The 27,340-nt window shown below is 49.8% G+C and overlaps 2 protein-coding genes across 8 annotated transcripts in view; one reads left to right on the top strand and one right to left on the bottom strand.

Annotated features, from left to right (window-relative positions):
* The window catches only part of HNRNPAB (heterogeneous nuclear ribonucleoprotein A/B), a 6,133-nt gene extending 1,921 nt beyond the window's left edge, over positions 1-4,212 (top strand). The window contains exons 4-8 of one of the 2 annotated variants that reach the window (XM_081035108.1): positions 204-362; positions 545-676; positions 2,501-2,618; positions 3,270-3,410; positions 3,611-4,212. In XM_081035108.1, the coding sequence (XP_080891234.1) occupies positions 204-362; positions 545-676; positions 2,501-2,618; positions 3,270-3,410; positions 3,611-3,681 (621 nt within the window). In that variant the 3' untranslated portion in view covers positions 3,682-4,212. The remainder of the gene's footprint in view (positions 1-203; positions 363-544; positions 677-2,500; positions 2,619-3,269; positions 3,411-3,610) is intronic. The other variant, XM_081035109.1, reaches the window with a different exon arrangement.
* On the bottom strand, positions 1,791-27,340 carry PHYKPL (5-phosphohydroxy-L-lysine phospho-lyase; the record flags this gene model as incomplete). Of its 6 annotated transcripts, XM_081035103.1 has the most annotated exons (14): positions 27,256-27,328; positions 26,281-26,399; positions 25,153-25,312; positions 22,145-22,219; positions 21,510-21,597; positions 21,313-21,429; positions 19,843-19,925; positions 19,345-19,570; positions 8,026-8,180; positions 7,553-7,642; positions 5,848-5,978; positions 4,956-5,035; positions 3,443-3,546; positions 1,848-2,079 (listed from the first exon to the last, which is right to left on the bottom strand). In XM_081035103.1, exons 1-14 carry the CDS (start codon positions 27,312-27,314, stop codon positions 2,052-2,054), a joined length of 1,515 nt encoding a protein of 504 aa, XP_080891229.1. In that variant the 5' UTR covers positions 27,315-27,328. The 6 variants fall into 6 exon arrangements, 5 of the variants coding, with proteins under 5 accessions (XP_080891230.1, XP_080891231.1, XP_080891229.1 ...); XM_081035104.1 differs by lacking the exon at positions 3,443-3,546 and having other exon boundaries at positions 1,791-2,079; positions 27,256-27,340; XM_081035105.1 differs by lacking the exons at positions 3,443-3,546; positions 27,256-27,328 and adding an exon at positions 26,889-27,215 and having other exon boundaries at positions 1,791-2,079.

The following is a 27,340-nucleotide window of genomic DNA, read 5'->3' as shown; positions in this document are numbered from 1 at the left end:
TGGGCAGAGTCTGGGGGGGGTGTTGGCTGATTTATTGTACTTGAAGTTTGCAGGACATTGGGTTGGGAAATCAGGTTGGGGTAGAGTTTGGGGGGGATGAAACGTTTTTGTGTACTTGGGTTGGAGTTTTATATCTCGAAGAAAAGGGCTTTGTCCAGTGTCGTACTGCTGAGTTAGAACCCAACTCCCTTCTGTTGGAATAGGTCCTAGACCAGAAGGAGCACAGGCTGGATGGCCGTGTCATTGACCCCAAAAAGGCCATGGCCATGAAGAAGGACCCGGTAAAGAAAATTTTTGTGGGGGGTCTGAATCCTGAAGCCACTGAGGAGAAGATCAGAGAGTACTTTGGCGAGTTTGGGGAGGTGAGTGTGTGGCCTCAGGAGTGGCCTGCCAGCTGCCCTGAGGTGTCCTTTCTGGTCCTTGGCAGCCTTGGCCGGAGCCCTCCTCAGCAAGCTTTTTTGCTCCGCCTTCATGCGATTTTTCTCCTGTCAGTTCTCTATGGGCCCTGGGGGTTACTGGTCCTGAGCTTTGCCTATGTTTACAGATTGAGGCTATTGAGCTTCCAATGGATCCAAAGTCAAACAAAAGGCGAGGCTTTGTTTTCATCACCTTTAAAGAAGAAGATCCTGTAAAGAAGGTTCTAGAGAAAAAATTCCACACCATCAGTGGAAGTAAGGTAAGGTGTCTCCAGCCGTGTGTGTCTGGCCTCTTGTTGCTGGAGGGCTGACCCTTGCAAGTGTGGCTTAGGGGTTGGGCTACTTTCTAGAGCTCTCCTGGGTAGGGGACCTTTGTTTTCCTGCAGCATCTGTTGCCCTGAGGGGGCAGATGGTCCTGTCCTTCAATGAGCTCCTAGGTTGGCAAGACTGGCAATAAATACAAGATGTGTGGGAAGCAGGAGGACAGTGGCTTGTTTGGGATAGAGCAAGCATGCTGAGTAGTCCCTTTGATTCCTGATTTTAACCTAAAGATCAAGGTGTTCTGGATCTAGTCTAAGTTATGTAAGATACAAGGCCCACAGTTTTGAGAAGATTCTAGAACTTCTGCCACGTACTGATTTCTTCTCTTGGTGATGGTGTCTTTCCTGCTATGGACACTGCTGCAGAGTTTTTCTGTCTTGTTCCTGCCACAACCAAATCTTTATTCACCTCCATCCCCTTAGGACACTGGTTTAGTCTAGCCCACCCCAGCAAGATCCTTCCCAAAGAGCCCCTAGCGTCCTGGCCAGCTTTCATCCAGGGCATTTCGCCTTCAAAGGAGCTGAGTTCTGTGTGCAGTGAGAAGTGCAGCTGTTACCCCCCTTGAACTCTGGTCAGGACCAGGGTAGTTTATGCTTCAAGTATTCTGGTGGCGGTTGGGAGTTCAGGGTGTAGCTTACTGTGTCAGGGTGTGGCAGGCTGTCTGAGCAGGAGTGGCAGCCAGATAAGGTGGGACAGGTAGGGTGGGGCCCCTGGAAACCTCCATATCCTGGCTGGGAATTTGGAAAGATTTGATGGATTGGGCCCTGCCATTTTGTGTAAAATGAGATTGGCTCCTAGGGGCAGTTGAGTAAGACATCACCCGTTAGTTGTTAGCCTAGTGGACGGTGACAGGTCTTTCTTCTCCGTGTGTCTTAGTGGGAAGTGTGCAGGAAGAGCCGATAGGGCAGCACTCGTCAAACTGTTGGTAGTGGGTCTTGAAATAGTGTGTGTAGTTGTAGCCAGCATTAACTCAGTGGGGTAGAAACCTCAGATCGCATCACTTGGTGGGGCTCATTTGCCAGTTTTCTATAGGATTATGCTTGTGTGGGGATACCTGATGTAAATGTTTATTGGTCTTAATTGTGAATTATATATCAGGGTACTTTCTTTGAAAAATAACACTTCTGATTTATTTAAGCAGGAGCACTGGGAGGTCCCTGACCCTGGCCCTGCCCACAGTGGGCAGGTTTTTGAGGAAAGAGGAAATTGACTCTGGGTCCTCAGTGGTCCCAACAGCAGACCAATGGTTGGGGGAGGGGAGTGCAGTATGGCCTCAGGCTTTCTTCCTCTGTAAGTTGGAAGTCAGGGTCACCACTACTCATTTGAGTGGGATGTTTCATTTCTGTAAAAAATGAAATAAAATCAGAAGGTCTCCTTATTCTCTAAGGCGTCTCACCCCCTTGCTCAGCAGGCCCAAGGTGGCACTAAACCTGACACCTGTGTGTGTTGCTGGCATTGGCCCAGCTCTGTCCCTCTCCTTCCAATTGTGAGACATGGAGCTGCTCCAGGGCTGCATCCATCATCGCCAGTATATATTCTGGGGAAAGGTTTGAGCCAAAAAGGCCCTGGTGGGAATCTTGGTCTGTCTAGTTTTAGCCACAGTTCTGAGAGCTTCTAGCACAGTGTGCTTTTCCCCAGCATATTTTGTTTTGGATAATGGACCAGATCGGCCATCTTAGTGTTTGTCAGTGAAGATGTTTGTGTATAATCATTGCCCAGAACTTGTTCCGGTGGCCTTGACCCCCTGTCCTCTTGGTTTTCAGTGTGAAATCAAGGTGGCCCAGCCCAAAGAGGTCTATCAGCAGCAGCAGTATGGCTCTGGGGGCCGTGGGAACCGGAACCGAGGGAACCGAGGCAGCGGTGGTGGCGGTGGAAGTGGAGGTGAGTGGAGCTGGGTAAAGAGGGGCTGGCTTCCCTGTCTGCATGGAGCTTCCAGGCCTGTCGGGGCTTGCTCTGGCCTCTGGTGTGGCAGGGTGGGCAGGACCAGGAGTGGCTCTCCTGGGTCCAGGCTGTGCTGCTGCTGCTATTGCTGCCGCTTGGAGTGGAAGAGCCCTCCCATGTTTCATATGTGGCCTGGGGCCCCGGGGCACCTGCATTGCACTCTGAGGGGGCCCACTGGGCTCTGGCTGTCCTGAGTCCTGGTCCACCCGTGGGTGGGCGAGCAGAAGGTAGGGCAGGGCTGTGCCAGGCGCTTTACCTCCTTCCATCCCAGGCCCCTCTGACTCCAAAGCCTGAACTCCATCCTTTTTAAGGCCAAGCTGCCAGGGAAGGTGGGGGATGATTAGAGTGAGAGTGAATTCCTGCCTTGTTGGCCCTGAGTGAAGTTAGAGTACTGCTCTGTCCTGGCCTTCAGCTCTGCAGCTTGGCTCTCAGGTGCGGGCCCAGGGCCCTGTGTCCCGGACAGCAGTCCCTTGGCTTCTAGCTCTAGAGTTGCCATAGTAACCCCACCACCCAAAGGGCAGGATTTCCTCCATCCTAGCTCCTGCGTGTGCTAAATGGTCCCTGGGCCCCTGTGCCCTGCTCCCCCCACAGGTCAGAGTCAGAGTTGGAATCAGGGCTACGGCAGCTACTGGAACCAGGGCTACGGCTACCAGCAGGGCTACGGGCCCGGCTATGGCGGCTACGACTACTCGCCCTATGGCTATTACGGCTACGGCCCCGGCTACGACTACAGTAAGTAGGAGAGGGAGGCCCCGTCCACTCACCCAGCTGGGAGGCAGGACAGACAGTGAGTGCAGGGGCTTTGGAGTCGGAGCAGCCGGGCTTTGTGGCCTTGCCCCAGGGGCGTTGGCTGTGAGGATGTAAGCGCCTGGCACAGGGGTAAGTAAGTGCTCAGTAAGTTTAGCTGCTATCATTGTTGTTCTTGTCCCTAGGTCAGGGGAGTACGAATTATGGGAAGAGCCAGCGACGTGGTGGCCATCAGAATAACTACAAGCCCTACTGAGGCTTCGGCAGGAGTGCCCAACCAACCGCACACGCTTTGTTTGGATACGAGTGAACACAAACAATTATGTACCAAATTTAACTTGGCATCCTTTCTATGGCCTGTCCCATGTGCATCTTATTTAAAATTTCCCCCCTGGAAATCAGCTCTCCTGTTTAATATTTCCAGAGCTCTAGTTGTTTTAGGCAGCGTGTGGAGTCTCAGGCCAGAGCGGCATTGGGGTCTGATTTTATCATGGTCACCCTGCGCCCCGTGGGAGGGTCTGCTTCCCACTGCCGCCCTGCAGCCTGGGCTTGTGGACCCTGGTTGTAACGAGGTCTATCTTAGAAAACCAGTGTCACCTTTTTCACCTTTTAATTTTATATTATTTGTGTCATACATTTCCTGTAATGGAAGTGTTAATTTTACTGTACTTTTTGGTACCTTTTGGGAATCTAATGTATTGTAAGGTATTTTACACGTGTCCTGATTTTGCCACGACCTGGATATTGAAGCTATCCAAGCTTTTGAAATAAAAATGTAAAAACCCCCAAGCCTGGGTGAGTGGGGTACACTGTGAAGGGGGGTACGGCCTGTGCTCTGGGGCTTTCTGAGCTCCAGCATCCTCCAGGACCTGCTGACAGCCCTGTCAGGCAGAGCCATACGTGCTCCACGTTCTTGCTTACGTTTCCTCTAATGACTCAGCCCTGCACAGGACTTGAGCCTCTTTAAGAGAAGGACGGCTCAGATCTAAGGCAGCTGTTCATGGGGGTGAAGATGGCGCGGCAGGGCTGCTGCCCCAGGGTAGTGATTCTGGGACACCTTGGAACACCTGTCTTTGCCAATGGGATTCTGTCTTTAAAACAGGACAGAACCTGCCAACAAGGCGCACAAGGGTGCCCCCTCTTGGTTGGCATGTAATAGCCCACTCGGGCAGCGCCTATTGGCTGCTGGATTGGAGCACCTCAAGCTTGGTGGCAAGAGGCAGCAGCAGGCTGTGGGCTCGGTGGACGAAGCCTGGTGAAGGGAGTTGCTGGTTTCCCTCACCCCTAGAAGGGGCCGGCTGCCGAGGAAATGGCTGCTCCTGTCCTCTTGCCACAGCTATCAAATGCAGACTAAGTACTTGGGAGATTTCTGGGCAGTGGCTAGTGGAGAGAGCCCAAGGCAGCCATGACCTCCCAGTGTTGGAACTAACCTGTGGGGAGGGGGCATCACTTGGAACAAAGTACCAAAAAAAGTTAAGGTTGGTTGAGTGACAGCCACTGCTGGTAAGGGACCCAGTTGTGGCCACTTACCTGGGGAAGGACGTGACTGAGCAGGGCTGCCTCTGCCGGGGGCCTCAGTGTCTCACAGCTTCTCACCTTTTCTTCCATGTCTGCAAAAGACCCCAGAGACACCCGCACTGGTTAATAACTGTCTGCCGAACATCTCTCAGTGTCTAAACTTTTTTGGGTGGCAGTTTGGAGATTCAGCCCATGTCTCTTTTCCTCATGTGTGGGCCACCAGCAGCCACAGGGTCAGCAACAATTTCCCCCAAGGACAGAGTCAACTCAGGTTTCCCAAGGCTCCCCGGCTCCTCTGGAAACCCCTCCGGAGGAAACCTAAGCCAGTCTACACAGCCCCACCCCTCAGCAGGTCCTGCATCTGCAGGCCGTCCAGAGCCCGGACGTGGGACGGAGGGCTGCTCTGATCGCTACCTGGAGACGGCTCAGGACTCGGCCTGTTTTGGCTCCGTCCTGAGCTCTGCACATGCGGCACAGCCTCAGTGCACAGATGTCCAGTTGGGAATTACAGGTTTCCTTGTGGACTTCGGGGAGGCCCAGGGGTGACCTTGCTGTTCCCAGCTGACTAGTGTCGTGGAGTGGAATTGCATTGTGTGCAGTCAGCTGTATGCAAATCTGAACTCGGCCACTCAGCAGCTGTTGGTGACCCTAGCCTCATGTCAAGTACAAAGCTGCTGTCTACATTTCACAGTGGCTTTTAGGCCACAGTGAGGTGTCGTGATGTTGTGATGGTTGGGCGCAGAACACGTGCTGCCCAGGGGGATGCTTGGCTCAGCTGCCACCTACCGAGGCACAGGCAGGAATGGGGGAGGCCTGGGCCACTAGGACCCCTCTCTACTTCAGCTCTTTGCTCCAGGTTGGGTTCTAGAGTCTTGGTCAGCTGCCCCCGGGGCTTCCAGCTCACCTGTCAGGATGGTGTCCAGCTTTGCCACCACGTGTTGTGCGTTGTCCAAGCTGAAGCACATGGGCGGCTTAAGTTTCAGGACGTTCCTCCCAGGACCATCAGTGCTCAACAAAATGTAGTTTTCCTTCAGCCTGTAGGACAGGACTCAGCAGGCCCTGCTGCCCCCCAGCCGAGGGCCCTACAAGGCTGTCCTCAGCCTGGCCTTGGCCTCAGGGCCAGCGCTCTAGCTACACTGCCCCTGGAGCCCTCACAGGCCGCTTCACACCAGGACGTGGCACTGGCTACCCCCCGCCGAGCTGCCCATCCTTCGTGGCCCAGCATCAGTGGCCCGTCTGTGCCTGGCACCTGGCCCTGAGCAGGGGCCTCGCTTCACTCATCCCTGGAGCCGTCTGCCACGCCCAGACTAGCCACAGGGCTGCCATGGAAACAGCGATACTAGTCCCTGCGTTTTCCCTTTTCTGTACTCTGTGATGTGTATGGTTTACTTTTCGTATGCGTGGGAAATCTCCAATATTACAGAGAAGTATAATGAACCCCACGGCCCCGTCATCTAGCTTCAGTAACTTCCCTGCACACAGGTAGGTAACCTTGCAATCCCAGACAGGACTGTTCGTTTGAATTAACCAGTTCTTTTTAGGAAGATTTTACCTCCTTAACATTATCATTGGTACCTAGGAATTTCTATTCCACAAAATTTTAACCTCGGAAGGTATTCTGCTCACTGAGAGAAGTCTGACACGACTGTACTGACGCTGACCCCCACTCCCATTCGTTTTTATTCCCTTTTTGTTAATTTTAAGTTGTCAGGAGCCAGGGTGTCCTCAGTCTCCCATCCCGCTCTTCCTGGCACTGCCTGGCCGCGCTAGAAAGAACGGCCTGAGCTTCACATCCAGCTCTGCTGCCTCCCAGCGGGTGGCTGCACGGGAAACACCTGCCGCCTCCCTCCTTCCCACCGACCATGCTGGATTCCTGAGTTCGGACGCTCCCTGCGGGTGGGTAGGTGAGCTGGCAGATGTGCCCTACTAGCAAAGAGAAGGCAGGGACTGGACAGTCACTTAGGGAGGGGTCAGTCTGAAAAACACCTCATGGAGGAAAAGATTTTTACATCAATACATACTGTTTATGTGAATTCCAAACACGGATGCACGTTTCACAATTTGAATAAGGACACATCTAACACTAGAAGGGTTTTTCTGAGGTGGGGGAGGGGCCAGGAGTGAGATGGGGATAAAGGGGAGGAGTACAGGTCCTGCCTGGATTTGAGTGAGAGAATATGTGAACTAGGGCTGCGCCTGGGGCTTGTCCTGAGATGCTGCTCCATCCAAACGCACCCAGATGAGCAGTCCTGTCCGTCCCCTGAACCTGGCTGCTCTGGGAGTGCAGAATCTGGTTCTGCCAGTCCTGATGTGGCGTTGGAGAAGCTGCTTCCCTTGGACTGCTGGCGTCTGAGAGCCCCTGGTTTTCTCACTTGGGCTGGGAATAATAGCCCACGCCCATCTGAAATTTTTGCTGTCTGGTGCTTTCTTGGTGGACCTCAGTCAAGGGGATGCATGGATTAGCCACCCTTCCCCCTCAGAGGCCCACATACCTCCTTCAGTGAACCCTCTGTGGGCCCAGAGTACCCGGGAACATGGTGGATGAAAGGAGAGGAAGAGGGCCCATCAGGGCCTAGACAGCAATGGCAACTTGTTTCAAGAAAAAGTACCTGGACACCAAGTAGTCAGCCTCTTCGGTGGCTGGCGTCCTGGTGGCCTCATCTTTGATCAGATCCACACCAATGAAGAGCCCGACACCCCTGGAGCAGAAGGTGACATCTCAGGTGGCCAGGTCTGAGGGACCAAAGGCCTTGCCTTCGTCCTCTGCCTGGGCCTCAGCCAAGTCCCCGCAAAAAGTCCACTGGGGCTTGTACCTCTGCCACTGAGAGCCGCAGGAACCCTCAGCGGGGGTGAAATAGTCCCAAAAGGTAACTGATGGGAGGGGCAGAGGACAGGTTGGGGGTCAGAGGGATTTGACCCTGGCTTTCCCTCCCTAGAAGTGCCATCGTCCAACACTTCAGTTCTTCCCCTGTGGAGAGTAAAACTCCCACCACCCCAGGTGCTTAGGAGGTGAAAGAAGGAAGAAAGCCAGTTCCCGGCAGTTGCTTGGTTAGTGGGCAGTGCCTGCTGCCCTGACCCTCACCTGACGTCCCCGATGATGGGATGTTTGGCTTTCTGCTGCCCGAGGAGCTCCATCAGGAAACTGCCCACCTGGGCGGCGTGAGCCTGCAGCTGCTCCTTTTCCAAGACATCCAGGACGGCCAGCCCCACAGCGCAGGACACGGGGCTTCCCCCAAACTGAGCCAGGGGACAGAGGGCATGTCAGACACTCAGCAGAGCACACCGTGCCCCCGAACTGCCCCCCCACACCCCCGGGGCAGTGATAAGAGCACAGGGCAGTAAATGGGGTTCTCCTGAGCCCTATGGGCTGTCCTACCTTTCCAGGTGCTAATGTGACTAGCCCAGGTCAGGTACCCCCAGGGGTGCAGTAGGAGCCCCAAGAAAATACAGAACCAGAGGTAAGAGTGTACTGTTGTAATTTATGGTCTCAGCTCCCGCTCCCCGCACAAGAATGCAGGATATGGTGAGGCCAAAAAGGAAAGACAACGGAGCCATAGGGGCTTCATACCACTATATTCTTGATGGCACAAGAGCAAACATCCACCAGTAACCCAGCGAGAGGCCTTCCTGCACCCTAGTCTCGCTGGCGGCCGGGCGAGACACAGGAAGTAGGATCAACATGATCCACAATCCACGATCCGCTTGCTAACCGCACTTGCTAGCCACAATCCAGGCTTGCTAGTGTAGCCATGGCAGTTATAATATCAGTGGCTAATGGCTAACTGGTTACAGCTGATGGCCATCTAATAACCGAGCCAGCACCTTTCCATGTGAGGCCGAGAGCCTGGAAACTGCTCTCTGGGACTCCATCCCTACAACTGTACATTCCCAGAGATGTTTGTTTTTGTGCCGATAGGCATTAGGCTCCCGTCTCATGGGCAGGCCCAGACCCACAGCACAGGCCTAGTTCCCATCACCTCTGTCAAAGAGGGTCACAAGCAACACGCCGGAGCCACACCCAGGAAAAGCCACTCTGTGTGGTTGTGATATGGGCCAACAAGTAGCCCCTCCCATTAAAAAACTTTTAAGTTTTCTTTCCTATAGAAATTTTAAGTCTCCTTCTCAAGTTTCCTTCCCCCAGGTTTTTAGCTCCTACCTCTGCTTTAGATAATTGCCCTAAAACTTGTGATTCATACTTGTTGATTGTAATCATTGAAGCTTAATGTTCTCTCCACCTGTTCCGGGCCTAACTTCTGGACAATGTACGACACCTGAATGACTGGTTGAATGGCCACAGGCTCTGTAGAGCTAATGGATTTATTAATTAAAATCTATTTTTTCTTATTCAGGGGCCTTGGGGATACAGAGGATACCCCAGCAAGATTGCCAGCCGCAACCAAAGAAGCCAACGTGGTCTTCCAGGCGGATCTCAAAACCCCTTCCTCTCATCTGAGATTAGATAGGGCAAGAGTTCCATGAATCCCCAATAGGTAGGGACAGCTCTACGCGCCTGTCCAGCAGGAAGCAGATACAGAAGAAAAGACCTCCTGTCCCTCACCTTCCCGTAGAAATTTTATGGGGTCACGTCTCTCAAGGGGAAAACAAGGCAGGCAGTTAGAGATAGGCAACAGGTCTTTGCATTCCTGCATAACCCACAGAAAGCAACCGCCCAAAAGGCCTCCTCTCTCCGCCCCAAACTTCCCCTTTTTATTGTAATTATCTACCCCTATGAGGAACAAATGGGTACAAAATGCCCAATTAGATTAAATTGGCCACTCACACCTGTGCAGTAAAGGGCACAACCTTCATTTCACCTGGGCCTCATTATACCATCATTATATCATACGTATGCCCGGAAGTTCATTAATATCATTATAACAGACTGAATTCTGGGAAGGAACATGCGTAGACTAAAAAGATGCCTCTTGTCAATCAAGTGGACCCACGCCTGGAAAGGAACAGCCCATTCTAGAGAAAAAAGGATAAAAACTCCAAGTCCTCACCAGTCGGAGCCCTTTGAGTCTCTTGAGTCTTGCTTTTGCTCAGGGGCCTTTTGCTCAGAGTCTTGCTTTTGCTCCATACCCGTTGGAGTGTACTTTTCTCCTAATAATGCCACTTGGAGCCCTTGAGCCATTCTCTGCTGCTCGGGTCCGCTCCTATTTCTTTGGAGTGTACTATTTTTCTAATAAACTACTCTTTCACCACTTTAGTTTGAGCTCAGGCTCTGCTGGCTGAGCCCAGGTCAGACTTTAGGGTGCAGACCACAGCTGGCTGCCTGTGAGTCACATGTGGCCTGAGGATCCACTGTTTGGATGTGTGGCATTATTAAAAGTTTTGAATTAGGTGAGAATGTTTTAAAATACGACCGCACAAAAATACGTATTTCTGACTTAAACCAAACCTGGCCTGTCTGGTTATAACCTGGCACTGGCTCTTCCTGTCAGGCATTGTGAGGGCTTAGCCTCACTTCTTCCACCTGACCCTGCGGGAGTCCGACTGGGGACCAGTGTCGCAGAGAGCCGGGAGTAAGCGTTTCTCCTGCAGACCATCTTTTCCCTTAAACTAGATCTTTGACAAAATACTTTATTGAGGTATAGTTTATATAAGACAAACCTGCATATATTTAAAGTTTACACAGTCATATACCACTTAACAGGGATACATTCTGACAGATGCCTTGTTAGGCGATTTCCTTGTGGGAACATGGCAGAGTGCACTTACACCGAGATGACGCGGCCTACCACACACCTAGGTTGTGTGGGATAGCCTATTGCTCTGCAGGGGAGGAAAAATCATTTTCCTGCTACCCTTTTGTGTTCCTGCCTGAGGCATCCCTGTAGTAAAAGACAGATTAACAGGAAAAAAACAAAAGTTTAATAACATGTCTACCTCCTGTATATATGGGACAGACCCAGGAAAACAGTAACTCCTGGAAATAGCTGAAGGCCACACCTTAAATACCATCTTCAGCTGAAGACAAAAGAAGGCTTTGGGGTGGGGCCGTTATGGGAGGTGACCAGGAAAAGCACAATAAACCAGGGTAAGTTTGTGCAGATTTAAGTTATTGCCTTCTGCATTGATAGGAGTTTCTAGAGATGAGGTCATCCCTCTCTTCCTTTACAAATGGAGATTTCCCAAACGTAAATAACTCTTGCAAAGGGTAACTTCTACTTGGTTTTCAGAGCTTCTCCCAAATTTGCTGTTTCTTAAAATTAACCAGCCTAAAACAATCCTTAGGCCAAAGGAACATATTTTGGGGGACAAATTCTGTTCCCCTATAGCTCTAGGCTACAAAGCTGTACAGCATGTTACTGTACTAAACATGGTAGGCAATTGTAATATAATGGTGTTTGTGTAATACACTCATTATAGCTGCTATGACATCATCAGGTAATAGGAATTTTTCAGCTCCATTATAATCTTATGGGACCACCATCTATGCTGTGGATGAAAAAGGGGGTATGTATGGAAGGTAACCTCACAGGGTGATTGATCATGGATTCCTAAACTGGGCGGGTCATAGTGGGTAGTCACACTCCAGGCCTATAACTTCTTTAGTGAAAGGCTTATTTTTGTCTTCAGCAAGCCCTGCCCCTTGTTTCTGTGCATCTAGGTTGACACACCTTTAAAATAATAAGCCTTGCCACCCTCTAGAAAGTACATAATCTTGTTAACTATCCTGTAATCCGATCTCCACCTTGCTTTCTCCCACCTTCTTGTAATCTTCCTTAATTCCAAACTCACAAAAGAAGCTGCAAACTGGGATTCTTGGGAGCATTATTCTTAGCCTGTTGAGGTCTTCCTTCCAAGAGTATCCTTTGTTTGGCTCAGATAAATTTTTATAAAAATTCTCTACAGGTTTGGATGTTCTCACATCGACAATGTGGTCTTGCCTAAAATGTCATTATAACGGGGCATGACTCTAGTTCTATGTGATTTGACAAATGGATAAACTGTAGAACCTCTACCACAAAGAAGACACAAAACATTTCCATCCCTTCCCAAAGCTCCTTGTGCCCCCCCCACCACTGCTCCAGGCAACCACTGACCTGCTTTCTGTCAGTAGAGTTTTGCCTTTTTCAGAATGTCATATGAATGGAATCGCAGAATATGTTCCCTTTTGTGCCTGGCTGCTTCTGCTTAACATGTATGTGAAATTTATCGATATTGTTGTGTATATCAGTAGTTTTGTTCATTTTATTGCTGCATAGTATTCCATTGTATGGACATACCACATTTGTTTATCCAATCTCCCGTAGAGGTTATTTTGATTTTTGGCTATTAAGAATAAAACTATTATTAATATTTATAGCAAATCTTTTTGTAAACATATGTTCTCATTTCTCTTGGGTAAAATACCTAGGAGTGGAACTGCTGTATTGTATGGCAAATATATATTTAACTTTTTAAAAAACTTTAAGTGTGTTTTTCTAGGACCCATCTGCTCCAAGTCAACTAGTTGTTTCAATCTAGTTGTGGAGGGCGCAGCTCACAGTGGCCCATGTGGGGATCGAACTGGCAACCTTGTTGTTAACAGCACCACGCTCTAATCAACAGAGCTAACCGGCGCCCACATGTATATTTAAATTTATAAAAAACTGAAACTGTTTTCCAAAGTGATGGTACCATGACAGAGTCTCACCATTAGTCTATAAATTCTAGTAGCTTCACATCCTCAAAAACATTTGGAATTGTCAGTCTTCAATTGTAGTCATTCTAATGGGTATATAATGGTATCCTATAGACCAGTGAAAATCTGACTATACTTGAGATTATAAAAAGCTTCCTAGGTGATTCTACTGTGAGGCAGCTTTTTGATACGTCCAAAACAAATTACATGCGGACTGGACACGGAGGATGTATTGCGGCTACTTACTGTATTACTTACTTACTTGTTAACCATGAATTCCTTAAAAGGTGGAGTGTTCTTGGTTTAGAATCATGACCTGGCCAAGATGCTCAACTAGCACGATAGGTAGGTATTTTCCCCAAAATCACCCCAGAGGGACAATAGAAAAAAGAACAAAAGCTTTGAAATAGTCCTGGGTATTACTTCTGCCATTCCAAAGGTGTGTTAACCTAGATGCACAAAAACAATGGACGGGGCTGGCTTAAAAACCTTTCACTAAAGAAGTTCTAGGCCTGGGGTGGGACTACCCACCGTGACCTACCCAGTCAGGAATTTGTGATTTATTACGGCACCGCTTTGCAGTCCACCAGCTATAAAATAAATGCCATGGGGTTGTAATGTACAGCATGGGGACTGTAGTTACAAAAACTGTATTGTGTCTTAAAATTGCTAAGAGAGTAGATCTTAAAAGCTCTTAACATAAGGAAAAAAACGGTAACTGTGTGGTGATGGATGTTAACTAGACTTACTGTGGTGGTCATTTCACAATACAGTTGACCCTTGAACAACGTGGGGGTTAGAGGCGCCAACCACCCACACAGTTGGGTACACGATCCGCACATCTGCACAGTTCAAAGCTGCATTGTTCAAGGGTCAACTGTGTATATAAATATTAAATCTTTATGTTGTACACCAGAAACTAATGTAATGTTTTCCCCTCCTTTTTCTGCCTCCCCCCCACTCCAGTTCGAGCTGTTGTTTCTCAGTCTAGTTGTGTAGGACACAGCTCCCTGGCCCATGCTGGTATTAGGAGCCTTGTGCTCCCCCTGGCTGAGGCAGTCGGTCGCCAGTCGTCAGTTGGCCGCTCACAGCAGCTCATGGCTCTTGCCGGCTGCCGGCCACTCACGACGGCCACTGGCCGCTCATGGCAGCACACAGCAGCCCACGGCACCCAGCTCCCGGAAGAGCTGTTGTTCACAATCTAAGCTGTAGAGGGCGCAGCTCACTATGTGGGAATCGAACTAGCAACCTCAGTGTTAGGAGCATGGTGCTCCAAACCACCTGAGCCACCAAACTGGCCCTAATGTAATGTTTTACGTCAATTACATCTCCATAAAAAAAAGGCAGAGAGACTATTGAAATCAGCAAGAGAGAAGTGACTTATCACATAGAAGAAATTCTTAAGAATAACTGAAGATTCCTCATCAGCAACTAGAAAGCCAGAAGGCAGTGGGATGACATATTCAAAGCGATGAAAGAAAAAGACTGTCAATCAAGAATTTTATATAAACTATAAATATCCTTCAAAAATGAAGGAGATACTAAGATAATTCCTGATTGAAAAAAAAACTGAAAAAAATGTCACTAGCAGATCTACTTTACAAGAAATAATAATGGTATTTCTTTAGGTTGAAATGAAAAGATATCAGATAATAACTCGAATCTACCTGAAGAAATAAAAAGCACTGGTAAAGACAGAAGTAGGTTGAAAGCAAAAGTGTGAAGATATACCATGCAAACAGTAATCAAGAGAGCTGGTGTGGCTGCACTAATAACAGACATAAAAGACCTGAAGATTAAAATTGTTACTAGCAACATAAACACTTTATAATGATAAAAGAGTCAATCCCTCAAAAGGATATAACCATTACAAACACATGCATTTAACAACAGAGTCCCAAAATACGTAAAGCAAAAACTGATGGAATAGAAAGGATTAATACACAATTCAGTAATAGCTGGAGAGTTCAATCTCATTTTTCAATAAAACAATGAGAAGATCAACAAGGAAATAGACAACTTGAACAACACTATAAATCAACTAGACCTAACATATACAAAACACTCCAACCCCACCCCGGCCCCCCAAAAAACCAAAACCAAAACAAAACAAATCCCACCAGAATAAACACTCTCCTCAAGTGCACCTGGAACATTCTCCAGGACAGACCTTACATTAGGCCATAAAACAAATGTCAATATATTAAAAAGCTTAAAATCAAAGTATCTTTTCTCACCACAATGGAATGAAACTAGACGTAAATAACAAAAAGAACACTGGAAAACTAAAATATGTCTTCAACCTGACAGAAGGCATCTATGAAAAACTGACAGATAATATACTCAATGGTGAAAGACTGAATGTTTTTCCCTAAGATTAGGAACATGACAAGATATCCACTCTTGCCACTTCTATTCAACACTATCCTGGAAGTTCTAGGGCAATTAGGCAAGAAAAAGAAATAAAAGGCATTCAGAATGGAAAGGAAAAAGTAAACTATCTCCATTCGTAGATGATAAGATTTTGTACATAGAAAATTCTAAAGAATGTATAAAAAAACTATTAGAGTTAATAAATGCAAGGTTAGGCTTGCATTCAGCAAGGTTAGGTTGAACAATACGAACCCTATATCCAAAAATCAATTGTATTTCTATACACTGGCAATGAAGAATCTGAAAATGAAATTAATAAAATCCCATTTATAAAAGCATAAAAAACAATAGGAATAAACAACAAAAGTAGCTCATGACTTATAATGAAAATTATAAAATAGCATTGAAATAAATAAAAGGCCTACATAAACGAACAGCCATGTTCATGGATTAGAAGACTTAATATTGTGAAAACTTACCAAATTGATTTACAGATTCAAGGCAGTCTCTATTAAAATCCAAGCTGCCTTTTGTAAAAATTGACAAGTTGATTCTGAAAATTTAAATGCAAGGGACTCAGAATAGCCAAAACAATGTTCAAAAAGAAGAACAAAGACTGCAAGACTCACATTCCCTGATTTCAAAACATACTACAAAGTATAACAGTCTAGATTGTATGCAACTGTCAGAAGGATAGCTATACAGCTCAAAGGAGCAGAACTGAGAGTCCAGAAAGAAACCCATACAACCCACATGTTTATGGTAAATTGATTCTTGACAAGGGTGCCAAGGTCATTTGGTGGGATAAGAATAGTCTGTTCAGCAAATGGTGTTCGGACAACTGGATATCTACATGCAAGTCAAGTTACCCACTAGCTCATGCCACATGCAATATATTAGCTCAGAGTGGATCAAAGACCCAAATGTAAGAGCTAAAACTATAAACTCTTAGAAGAAAACAGGTGTAAATCTTTATGACCTTTGATTAGACACGGTTTGTTACATATGACTTCAGAGCACAAGCAACCAAAGAGAATAAATTGGCTTAATCAAAATTAAAACTTTGTGCTTCAAAGGACACTACCAAAAAAGTGAAAAGACAACTCAGGTATGGGAGAACATATTTACAAATTATATGTCTGATAAGCATCAAGTATCTAGGATATATAAAAAACTCTAACTCAACAAAAAAAGACAAGTAGCCCAATTAAAAAATGGGTAAAGGATATGAGTGGACCTTTTCCAAAGAATGAAAAAAAGATATATATAGTCAACAAGCACATGGAAAGATACTCAAGATCAGGGAAATACAAATCACAATGAGATCCATTTCATACCCACTAGGATGGCTCAACATCACCAGACATCTGAGAAATCCAAGTCAAAACCACCATGAGATACCACCTCTCACCTGTGAGAATGGCTATTACCAAAAGACAAGAAATAACAAGTGTTGGCGAGGATGTGGAGAAAAGGGAACACCCATGACCTGTGGGTGGAAATATAACTTGGTGCAGCCACTATGGAAAACAGTATGGAGGCTCCTCAGAAAATTAAAAATGGAATTCTCACATGACCCAGCAATCCCACTTCTGGGTATTTACACGAAGGACATAAGAACACTATCTCAAAGAGGTATCAGCAAACCGTGTTCACTGCAGCATTATTTACAATAGCCAAGATATGGAAGCAATGTAAGTGTCCATTGATGGATGAAATGGATAAAGAACTTGTGGTGTGTGTGTGTGTGTGTGTGTCTCCTCAGGATCTAGATGACATTTTTGAGAGTTTCTGCAATAATGGAATCATATGTATTAAAATTTGTGGGCTATAAAGTAAAAGTTGTGCTTTGAGGGAAAGTTATAGGCTTAAATATTTATATTAATAGAGAAAACAGTTAAGTATCCATCTTAAGAAATTAGAAAAGAACAGAACCCCAAAGAAAGCAAACAAAAGAGAGGATTCAAAGAAACAATATTGTAAATGAAAAGGGAACATAATGATAAAGATTAAAAATATATTAAGAAAGTATTAATAATAACCATAGATCAACAATTTTGAACACTCAGATGAAAGAAACATTCCTAGGAAAATATAACTCACCAGAACTAACCCAAGAAATATAAAGCTTCAAGAGTCCCATATAACTAAAGTCTTACCTATCTGTGCCCGTGTCTGTGTACATACATACACAAATGCACATATACACACACATACATGTATGCATAGACACACAAAACCCCCACAAATAAATAAGAAAAGCACTGGTAACAATAAAAAAAATGGGCAAAAGGAAATACAGGCATTTCACAGAAGACGAAACACACGGCCAATAAACATAGAGATGCTTCATATAACTTGAAATCAGGAATGGCATATCAAGACTATTCCAATTTACCCCTCATTTGGTTAAATGGTGTTGAAGAAGACGGAAACCTACAGAATCTCTTATACCTGTTGGTGGGTGTTAACTGTGACCGACTTTGGAAAACAGATGTCATTGTCTCTTAAAATGGAGGTGAACGAAGCCCCAGAAATTCCACTCTGAGGTGTATTCCTAAGAAAAATTTTTGCACATGTACAACAGGGATGTATAAAAATGGTTCATAGCAGCACTGTCCATAATGGCAAAAACCATGGAACTGCAAAGCACATCAACAGGAACGGACAAGTAAACAGTGGTTATGTTTACATAACGGGGCATCATACAGCAGTCAAAACGAACTTCAGGGACAAGCAATGTGGTGACTCTTAGTGATACAATGCTAGGGGGACAAAACAAATTCCCAAAGACTACATATAGCATGACACACTTCTTATAATGTTCAACAACAGCTGGAATAACTAATGAACATGGGATTCAGAGTGATGGCTCCTGGGGGGATGGGGGGATGGCTCCTAAGGACAGGGAACAACCATATGGACAGATGCAGGTTACTGTCAAGGTCCGCACTTTTATTTGGGACGATGGCTTCTTAGATGCTTGGATCACGAATGAAAGTAACTGATTAAAAGGGGGCTCTGGGGGCGGCCGGTTAGCTCAGTTGGTTAGAGCGCGGTGCTCTTAACAACAAGGTTTCCAGTTCGATCCCCACATGGGCCACTGTGAGCTGCACCCTCCACAACTAGATTGAAACAACTACTTGACTTGGAGCTGATGGGTCCTGGAAAAACACACTTAAATAATAAAAGTTAAAAAAAAAAAAAAGGCTACGCAGGCACACATGACAATCTTTCGTGAAGCAGGGATGACATAATCTATGTGCACTTCAAGGGAGATAAAGAGACAAAACCAGGCTCCTGCCCTTTTGGGTTGTTTTTTCCCCCCAACACAACATACTCCTTCCTCCTCACCCTCCAAAACCCACAGGAAGCCTCCCCTGCTCCCTCCGCACCTCTCTGTCCTCCCACCCACATCCCTTGTGCATTGCGGGCCCTGTGAACACCCTATTTTCATTAAACCCTTCCCTGTGCCACTGTGAGCAGGGGTCTATGAGCCCGTCTCCCCCCAACGGTGAACTTGTCTAGGACAGAGGCTCACCTGGACAGTGACAGTTTCCTGAGAGCCCCAGCCCTCGCCCTTAACGACCTTCTCTGCCAAATCCCGACCATCTTGCCAAAGCTTGACATGTTTCAGGCCCCAATTCAAACCGACTTTTTGGGGGAAGTCAAAGTGAGTTCTTCCTCCTCTCAACTCTGGCCCTCCCAGTTCTTCCCTGTGCCCAGGTTGGGGCCTCCTCCTCTCTTGCCTGGACCAGTCGCCAACTCCAGTCCTTTTTCCACACTGATTGCCAGAGGTCCTTCTAAAGTGTATTCCAGATCCCGTCTCTCCCCGATTAAACCTTCCCATGGCTCCTCACTGGCCTCAGGATCAGTCCAGCCTCCTCAGTGCTTTACGATGAGGCCCCTGGTGACCCTGCTCCCTTCACCCACCACACAGCTGTACTCTTAGTGCCATCGAACACGCTTCTCCTGCAACCCAAGGACCCACTTCACTTAGGGAAAGCTCTTGACCCTGTAGCCCACGGTCAGGGATCTCGCCCTCCTCCAGCGTGAACTCTCATCCTAGACCATGCATCAGCGACAGCTCCTCATGCGCCTTAATCTGCTCTTAGCACAGGGCCTTGCACACAGGAGGCAGCTTCTGCTGGAAGGGCAAGAGGGCCTCCTATACTCTTGCTATGTATTTTATGAGCATGATCTCCTGTGACAGCTTTTGGATCGATGCTAAGTTTTAAAGGTTTTGTGTTTTTTTCCCCCACTTCTGACGCAGTGTTAATGCCCTGACGGCATCTTCTCTTTGGTGGCACAGTGCCAGGCCGGTGCCTTTGCTCATTAAGGATACGCAGGCTGTCTGGGGGACCCACGGTGCTTCCTGGACCCCACGCCTTCACTCACCGTGTTGAAGTACTCGACGCCGGTGGCTTCAAATGCCCTCGCTATAGCTTGGGTAGTGGCCACGCAGGCTACAGGGTGGCCATTGCCAATGGACTTGCCCATGGTGACAATGTCGGGGACAAAGTCTTTCCCTTGCAGCTGGAAGGCCCAGAAGTGCTTGCCTACTCGGCCAAAGCCCACTTGAATCTCGTCTGCGACAAAGACCCCTCCGGCCTTGCGGATGTGCCTGTAGCAGAGGACAGACTGCTGAAGGGAGGCGGTGGGGAGAAGGGCTTAGAGCAGGAGCTGGCAGGTCTCGGTCTTGGGACTCTGAATCCTGGCTCTGCCAACAGAAAGGTGGGGGCCTTCGGCAAAAGGCTGGCCTTCTAGGGGCCACTATTTCTTCAGGTGCTTTGAAAAATCTGGCAAACAGGCCAGGCTGAAGTTGGAATTTGGAACAAAGGTTGGGAACCCTATTACAGCTCAGTCTCCCGGGGGCAGGCCGACCCACCTACTCACTCTGCCACTTTCGGGAAGTAGCCCGCGGGGGGGATGACCTGCCCCCCCACGCCGGGCAGAGACTCAGCGAAGAACGCAGCAATCTGTGGGTGGGACAGGACGTCAGGTACGTGGCCGTGGCAGTGCTGAGCAGCAGCTAAGAGTCCTGCTAATGCTGGCTCCAAGCAGGACGAGTTCCCGTCATCGCTGCATCTCCCACTCGGGCTCCACATCACCTCTGAGGGGCTGTGATGTTTTCTCTCAGGCCTCAAAGCAACTCTTACGACCTGGATGCCTCCAGACCCCTGGACTCAGCATGCTGCAGATGAAAGCCACTTTCTCCGCAGTAACCCCGTTCCTTCACTGCCCCCAGGTGCTGACTCCCAGCCATCCATCAGCACAGCCTGACTCTCGTGTACCACCTCTGCAGCCACTCCTTCCCACCCGCCTGGACATTCCTGTCTCCCCGCAGATCTGCCCATTTCTGCCTCGGCCTCCTGCGGTGCCTTTGAACTGGATGCCTCTTCCAGTGCACCCTCCCTGGTCACCAGAGTGACGCCTCAATCCAGACACTGAGCTTGTGGCTCTTACTTAAAACCCTTCCATGACCCCTTTTGTTTACAGCAATGATTTCCAAATTGTGCTTTCCCTTGCAGTTGCTTCAGAGGCTGCTGGGATGAGGGAAAAGCCACTGGGGTGGAAAACCAGTCCCCCACCCCTGCTGCCACCAGAGCAATCTCTTTTCTGGCTTTAAATAAGTGGGTACAGAGCACTCAAATGCATAGGCCAGGCTTCCCGGATCTGGCCTCGTAGCCTGCCTGTCTTCACCATATATCCTGTGTTCGGCTGTCACTCCTTCAGTGAGGCCTGCCAGAGAGCCGCTGTTCTTCTGGGGTATGACACGCTTATCCTGCCACTGCCCTGCCCTCCGTCCGCTGCACTGGCCTGGGTGGGGGCCCCCAGTGCGCACTTGCCCTCAGGCTGGCTCCTTTCAAGTGCAGCCCTGGTCTTATTACGCCCCCTCTTACAACCCTTCAAAGACGCACACGGCCTCCAGGCCCTCAGCACGGCACCTGTGGGCCTCTGGCACATGGCCCGCCTGCCTCTGCAGGCTCATTCCTGCCTGCTCAGCCTGGCCCCACACTCACGCGGTTCCTCACGTCCATGTAGGTTGCCCCTCTGTTCAGGATGCCTTTCTTCTTCTGCTGCACACCTCACCTGAGTGGCTAAGTCCTACTCACATTATGTTACTAAAATCAGACAGCACCTCCTCCAAGGACCCTTCCCTACACCCACACCAGTCCAGCCTGGGCCCTGGGACTCCTGTAACTCCCAGGACACATCTCTTCCTAAACTCTGTTGAGCACTTACCCGCTCCCCCCACCAGATTCCCAGGTTCTGAGTCTCAGCGTTCTCAGTCTCTAGCACAGGCTGGCGACAGAGGGAGTGACGTTACTGTTTGCTGGACTGGACCCGTGCGGATGTGATTACCTTCCTGCCCTGCTCCTGTGCGCTGCTGAGCATGCGTTTCACCTCGCTGGCATACGCCTCAGCTGGATTGGGGTGGTCCTCCCGGTAGGGGCCACGGTACGTGTCTGGGAGAGGTGCCTGTGTGTGTGGAATGACAGCGCTGTGTCATCCAGGCTGGGAGTGGGCACCGACCTGGGGCCCCCTTGGGCTGTGCATACCACATGGACCCATTCCTTCTGGCCATCCAGGTCCCGGAACTTGTAGGGGCTGATGTCAATCAGGGAGCTCAAGTGACCATGATAAGCACTGTGGAGGAAAAGGAAGGGTGGGTTCAGGCCCAGGTGGCACGTGTGCCTGGCCCAGCCTTGACAACTGTCTACCCACCTCAGGAGACACACAGGGAAGACCACGCTTTCTGACACAGCCCCCGGGATCCTCTGGCTGGGAACGAGCACAGGCCGTGGACTCAGCAACACTTCCCACAAGGCTGCTTACTGGCTATGTAATGGTGGCTAATCAGGCTCTGTAAAGTGGGGGGCTTCTCCTCAGTGTTGTAATGAATCTGAAATGTGCCCAGGCTCTAACCCTGGGTCTGCGCCTTATACAGCAGATACTCAATATGTGGGAGCTGCTGTCGGAAGTTTTAATACTTCAAATGTGCTCACCCCCTCACAAAGCTTTTTCTGCTCCCCAGAAGCTGCCCTCCCAGAAGAGACCTGAGGAAAGAGCCCCTGGTGTGTGTGGGGGTGTTTGTATCCATGGCCCCTCATTCCTCCTGCCCAAGGGACCCAAAGACAGAGCCTCGCTGATCCTGGGTGAGCGGTGGGCCCAGGCTCCTGGGAAGAGCACTTACTGGTCTAAGACCGCCACGTCCCAGTGTCCTGTGTACTGGCGGGCCAGCCTCAGGGCTAGGTCATTGGCTTCTGACCTACAATAGAAAAGGGAGGCACCTCTCAGACAGCTGTCCAAGGGCTTTTCCTCCTGGAGACCTGCTCTCTACAGGGAAATCCAAGGGAAGGCGGAGCCCTGCCAGCAGCCATGAAGATTCAGGACATCGTTTGTTAGTCATTTGGTAAAAATTTATCAAATGCCTTCTATGTACTAGGAGCTGGGGGCAAAAATAGAAGGTACAACAGACCTTCCTGGAGCTTATATTTTAGTATGTACCATGAAAGCCAAAAAAACACAAATGATCATTTTGATAAGTGCCCCAAGAGAACCAGATGGAGTCCTACTTTAGATAAGGGGTCCTGTGGGCTGAATTGTGTCCTGCAAAATTCACATGTTGAAGCCCTAACCCCCAGTACCTCAGAATGTGATGTATTTGGACATAGAGCCTTTAAAGAGGTGATTAGTTAACATGAGAATGTCAGGATAGGCCCTCATGTAACCTGAGTGATGAACTTATAAGAAGGGGAAATCTGGACACAGAGATAGCAGGGGCTCATGTGCACAGAGGAAAGACCATATGAAGAGAGCAAGAAGGTAGCCTTCTGCAAACCAAGGAGAGAGACCTCAAAGAAGCCAATCCTGCTGACACCTTGATCTTAGATCTGGCCTCCAGAACTGTGAAAAACATCAATGTCTGTTGTTTAAGCCTCCCAGTCTGTGGTATTTTGTTATGGCAGCCCGAGGTCAGACGAGGTCAGCAAAGGACACTTTGAGGAGGCAACACCTGCACTGAGTCCTCAGGAGGAAGTTTCCAGGCACAGCAAGCAGCACGTGCAAAGGCCCTGTGAAGGAAAAGAGCTTGGTGTGCTCAGGAACCGAGAGAGGCCAAGGGAGGCCAGGGGCAGTGTGGGAGAGGAAGTGGGGACACACGCATGGCCATGTTCACAGGACCTTGGAAGGAGCCAGGAGTTTCTTCTCAGTGCCATGCAAAGCTACTGAGGAGTTTTAATCAGAGAAAAGACATGGTTCGGCCTCCATTTGGGAAGGAAGTCTCTGGCTGTGTGTGTCTAATAGAGTAGAAGGGAATTAAAGTGGATGTGAGGGGACGAAGAAGGAAGACAGGCAGGTAAGAGGAGGTGGCGGCCATGGTGGCTGGAGGCAGGTGAGGCGGGCCTGATGCAGGACTGGGCGGAGGGTTTCTGCTTTAAGCAGAGATGCAGACGGTGCTGCCAGTTACCAGGCGAGACAAGGTGGGGGATGACCTCCGGGGACAGTCTGGAGCAGGTGCCTGGGGATGTGAAGGAGAGCCAGGGCCATGGTGCCACAGCAGGTTGGCAGAGGACAATCAGCTCTTGACTGCCTTTTGGACACGTGAAGTTGGATATGTTCAAGAAGTCCAGCGGGCAGTTAGAACCACGAGGCTGGAACACATGGGAAGCATCTGGGCTTGAGACACATTTTGGGAGTCACCAGCACGTGGATGTGTAATACCAGGGGAATAAATGAGATGATGAAGAGAGGAGAGGGCTCAGAGAGGACCAGCTCCGAAGAATAGAGGAGGAACTGGCAAAGCAGACAGAGGAGGAGAAGCTGGTAGAAAACCAGGGGTGCACAGTATCCTGGAAGCAAGACCAGAGCACTTCCAGAAGAGTGGAAACTCTGTCAAAACCTCTGAGACAGGGTAAGACAAAGGCAGCAGAGAGACCACTGGATTTGGCAACATGGAAGTCACTGGAATCTGCAGAGTAAATCTGGTGAAGTAATGTCCCTTCCTCCACTGCAAGGAGGCTCCCCACTCCTACACCCAACTCCCTGCTCTGCCCAGAGAGGTTTCAGTTGTGGCTTCCACCCATACGTGGAAGACCCTGGGCAAGCTAGTTCCTCTTTTTGAACTGCTGTTTCCTTATCTATAAAATGAACACATGTAACTTCCACTTCCTATAAGTTATTGCAGGGACTGATGACTGTACTACATAAACGGCAACGATAATGGAAATAACAGTTATGATCATCTAAATGCCATGACCTACGATTTGTTGGAATGTTCTTTTAGGAAGTTGGGCTGGTTCTGTGCACAGCACATCACCTGCCATTTCGGTCTCCACTGCCACTCCTAGTGTGAGCTGCTACCACCTGTCACCTGGCCACTGAAATGGTGCTTAATGGCATCCATTCTTGCTCTCCTCTAGCCCTGATGACATCACTTACCTGGTTACACCCTTCTGATGGCTTCCCAATGTCCTTAGGATACAAACAGATTCTGCACTTGGCTGATAAGGCCCTGGATGATGGGCTCTGCTTCCCCCCCGTGTTCGTTCGCACCCTCTCCCCTCCATCTCTGGCCGCCTTTTAGTTCCTCAGGTGTGCCGGGGTACCATGACCCTTCCTGTTGCAGGGCCTTTGCACAGGCTGTGCTGTGTGGTGACTAACCTTGACAAGAACACTCACGACACAGTGGGTGGCACCCTGATATCAGCTCTTAGGCCAATATCACTTCTTCAGGGAAGCCTTCCCTGACCATCTCCGAGCAGGTCAGGTCCCTCCACTGCTTCTATGCCTCATTATACCCTGTACTTTTCCACTAGACAATGACCCTTCTTTGTAACTTTGTTTCTTTGAAGAATCACGTGATGTTTCTGTTCTGTACTGAGCAAGCCACAGAAAGGGATTTTGGCTGTAGCCCCCACACTGTGCCTGTGCATTCCGAAGGCAGTAATAAAGGAACACATCAGCTCGCTAAACCCCAACAAGCACCCTCGTAAGGAGGTAATGGCATCCCTTACTAAGAAGGACACTGGGTCCGGCAGAGTAAGCACCAGGGCCTGCGGCTGGGCAGTCCAGGCACCGGCACAGCGAGGGCAACCTCTCCTCCAGTCCGCACTCAGTTGGCTACACCACACCATGCACACCTGAGCATCTCCCTTCGTTGTCATCTTACTCTCTTGCCAGTGCCGCCTACAGTGCACTCACCCAGAATTCAGGAAGTAAAACACACAGAGCTTCTCCGGCAGGGTCTCAGACAGCCTCTGCGCGTAATCCACGATGTTGTCGTGCAGGTATCGGCTGTTGGTGTTGAGCACCTGGTTCTGTTCGTGTGCTGCTTGGACCACTAAAGGGTGGCAGTGCCCAACTGGAAGAGGGCCACCTCCATCACACAGCCGGCTCTGCTCAGCCAACCCCACCACACCTCCTCAAGCCCCAATCTGTAAACCCGGCCAGAGGGAGAGGTGGAGAGGACAGAGAGGAGTCTGAAGAGATGACAGTTCTGGAAAGGGAGACCTAGAAAGGTCTAGAAAGACCACTAAAGACTTGAGACTCTGGCAGAAGAAAAAGTTCTCTGGCAGAAATCCTATCTAGAAACCCATCTTTGGTGGGGGGTAGTTTGGGATATGGATGGGGGTGGGGATGTCTGTCAGCAGGCTTGATCTCACCAGTCGGTGGGGGCTGGAGGGAATGACCGCCAGTAGCCAGAGGTTATGCTCACAGTGGACACGTACTGGGAGCACAGCTGGTGCCAGGCACACTCAAAGCAAATTACATGAATTAACTCACTCAATCCTCCAAAACACCCTGAGGTGGGTACCTGTTAATATGTTTATTGTGCAGATGAGCAAACTGAGGCACAGAGGATTAAGTAACTTGCCCAGGATTACCAAGTTAGTAAATAAAGGATAGGGGTATGAACCCAGGCAGTCTGGGAGTAGAATCCCTGCTTTTAGCCTCTGCTTTATTAGCCTCCAAGGTCCTGCTGAGTCACACACTGGCTTTCCATCCCCTCTGTGGCTCCATCTGGATAACTGAATTCCTACTTTAGTTGCCTCGCCCAGGACGTGGGACGGTCCCTGGGGCTGAAGCCTTGCCACGGCCAGGTCCCTGCTGCGTTGCTGGTCATGGCTGGGCCGACAACCGCTCTCTGGGATCTCCACCAGAGTGGAACTCGATCCCGAGACCTGGCTCGGATTCCTGCCGGGTTTCGCCCAGCTCCTGCTTGGAGACTTCTGCGGCCACACCAGAGACCGCCCCTCTCAGTCGCCCCTGGACCCAGGTCACAGCCTTGCCCTGCCCTCCTGCCCCGCCAGCCTGAGGGAGGGTACTGACCATGCGCCACATTGTTGATGCAGTCAATGTATTCCGCCCCCTGTTCATCGTACATGTATTGCCCTCGGCCCCGGACAATCTTAATAGGATCCTCAGGAAAAAAGAGTCTGCAGGCCGAGCTGTGGGGAAAAGCGAGGAGTGGACAGCCACCCGTCACAGGCCTCCCCCACCTCTTCTAGTTTCTGGAAAGGACAAAAGCTTGAAGGGCACCATGTTGCTCCCCTGCCTCCAGTTCCCCCACTCCACAGGGGACTGACTGGAAGGGAGACAAAGGAGCGGATGACCGGTTGCTAATCCTTAAGTCATTCGAAGGCTACGTGGCCTCATTCATTTCCGCACGTGCCCACACCAGCCCCTGGAATCCGGGAAAAGGTGGCCGCCCCTGACCCAGGGGGCCCTCCGCGGCGGTGTTCCTTTGCTCCGATGGTGTAAAGGAGGACCCCCCAGTAGGTGGCTGGCGGCGGCCCTCAATGACTCTTTCCAGCCAGGGGACCCTCTACCTTGCAGCTGCCGACCCCAAGGCGGTCTCCCGCCCCACGTCCCACCAAGAGACCCCCGCACAAGTCGGCTAGCCGTTCTCCAAGGCTGCCTGTGACACAACTCCCCACCTCCACCCTCCGTCTGAATTCCGTCCTCCCTGGGTCACTCTCAGGCCGGATCCAGGTCCAGGGGCGGGCCGCCCCCGGGCGCGGTTCCCCCAGATGCCCGGCAAAGGCCTTCTCCGGGAGCAAACGCTGCCGAACACCGGGCCGCGGCTGCGGGTGGGCTCGCCTCCTGAGCCTCAGGGCGGGCCGAGGGGGCCGCCGGGGAGGGCGCCGTGGGGAAGGCGGCCGCGCGAGAGGGCTGCGACAGGCCGAGCCTGGGGCACCAAGAACGCTAGGGCCGGGAGCGGCCGGGCGGCGCTGTGGTCGGCGGGCTCCGCGCCCGACGTGCATGCGTCGTGCGTGCGCGCCGCCCGCGCGGCCGTCTCGGTACCTGAGCAGCCGCTGCCTCCCAGCCAGCGTCGCGGCCTTCCCGCGCTGATCCGCGGCCATGACGTCTGGCGGCTGTCCGCGGGGAC

This window comes from Rhinolophus hipposideros (assembly GCF_964194185.1).
Source record: "Rhinolophus hipposideros genome assembly, chromosome: 23".
Taxonomy (NCBI): Eukaryota; Metazoa; Chordata; class Mammalia; order Chiroptera; family Rhinolophidae; genus Rhinolophus; species Rhinolophus hipposideros.
The sequence above is the reverse complement of the archived record's forward strand: the minus strand, read 5'-3'. Positions and strand labels throughout refer to the sequence as shown.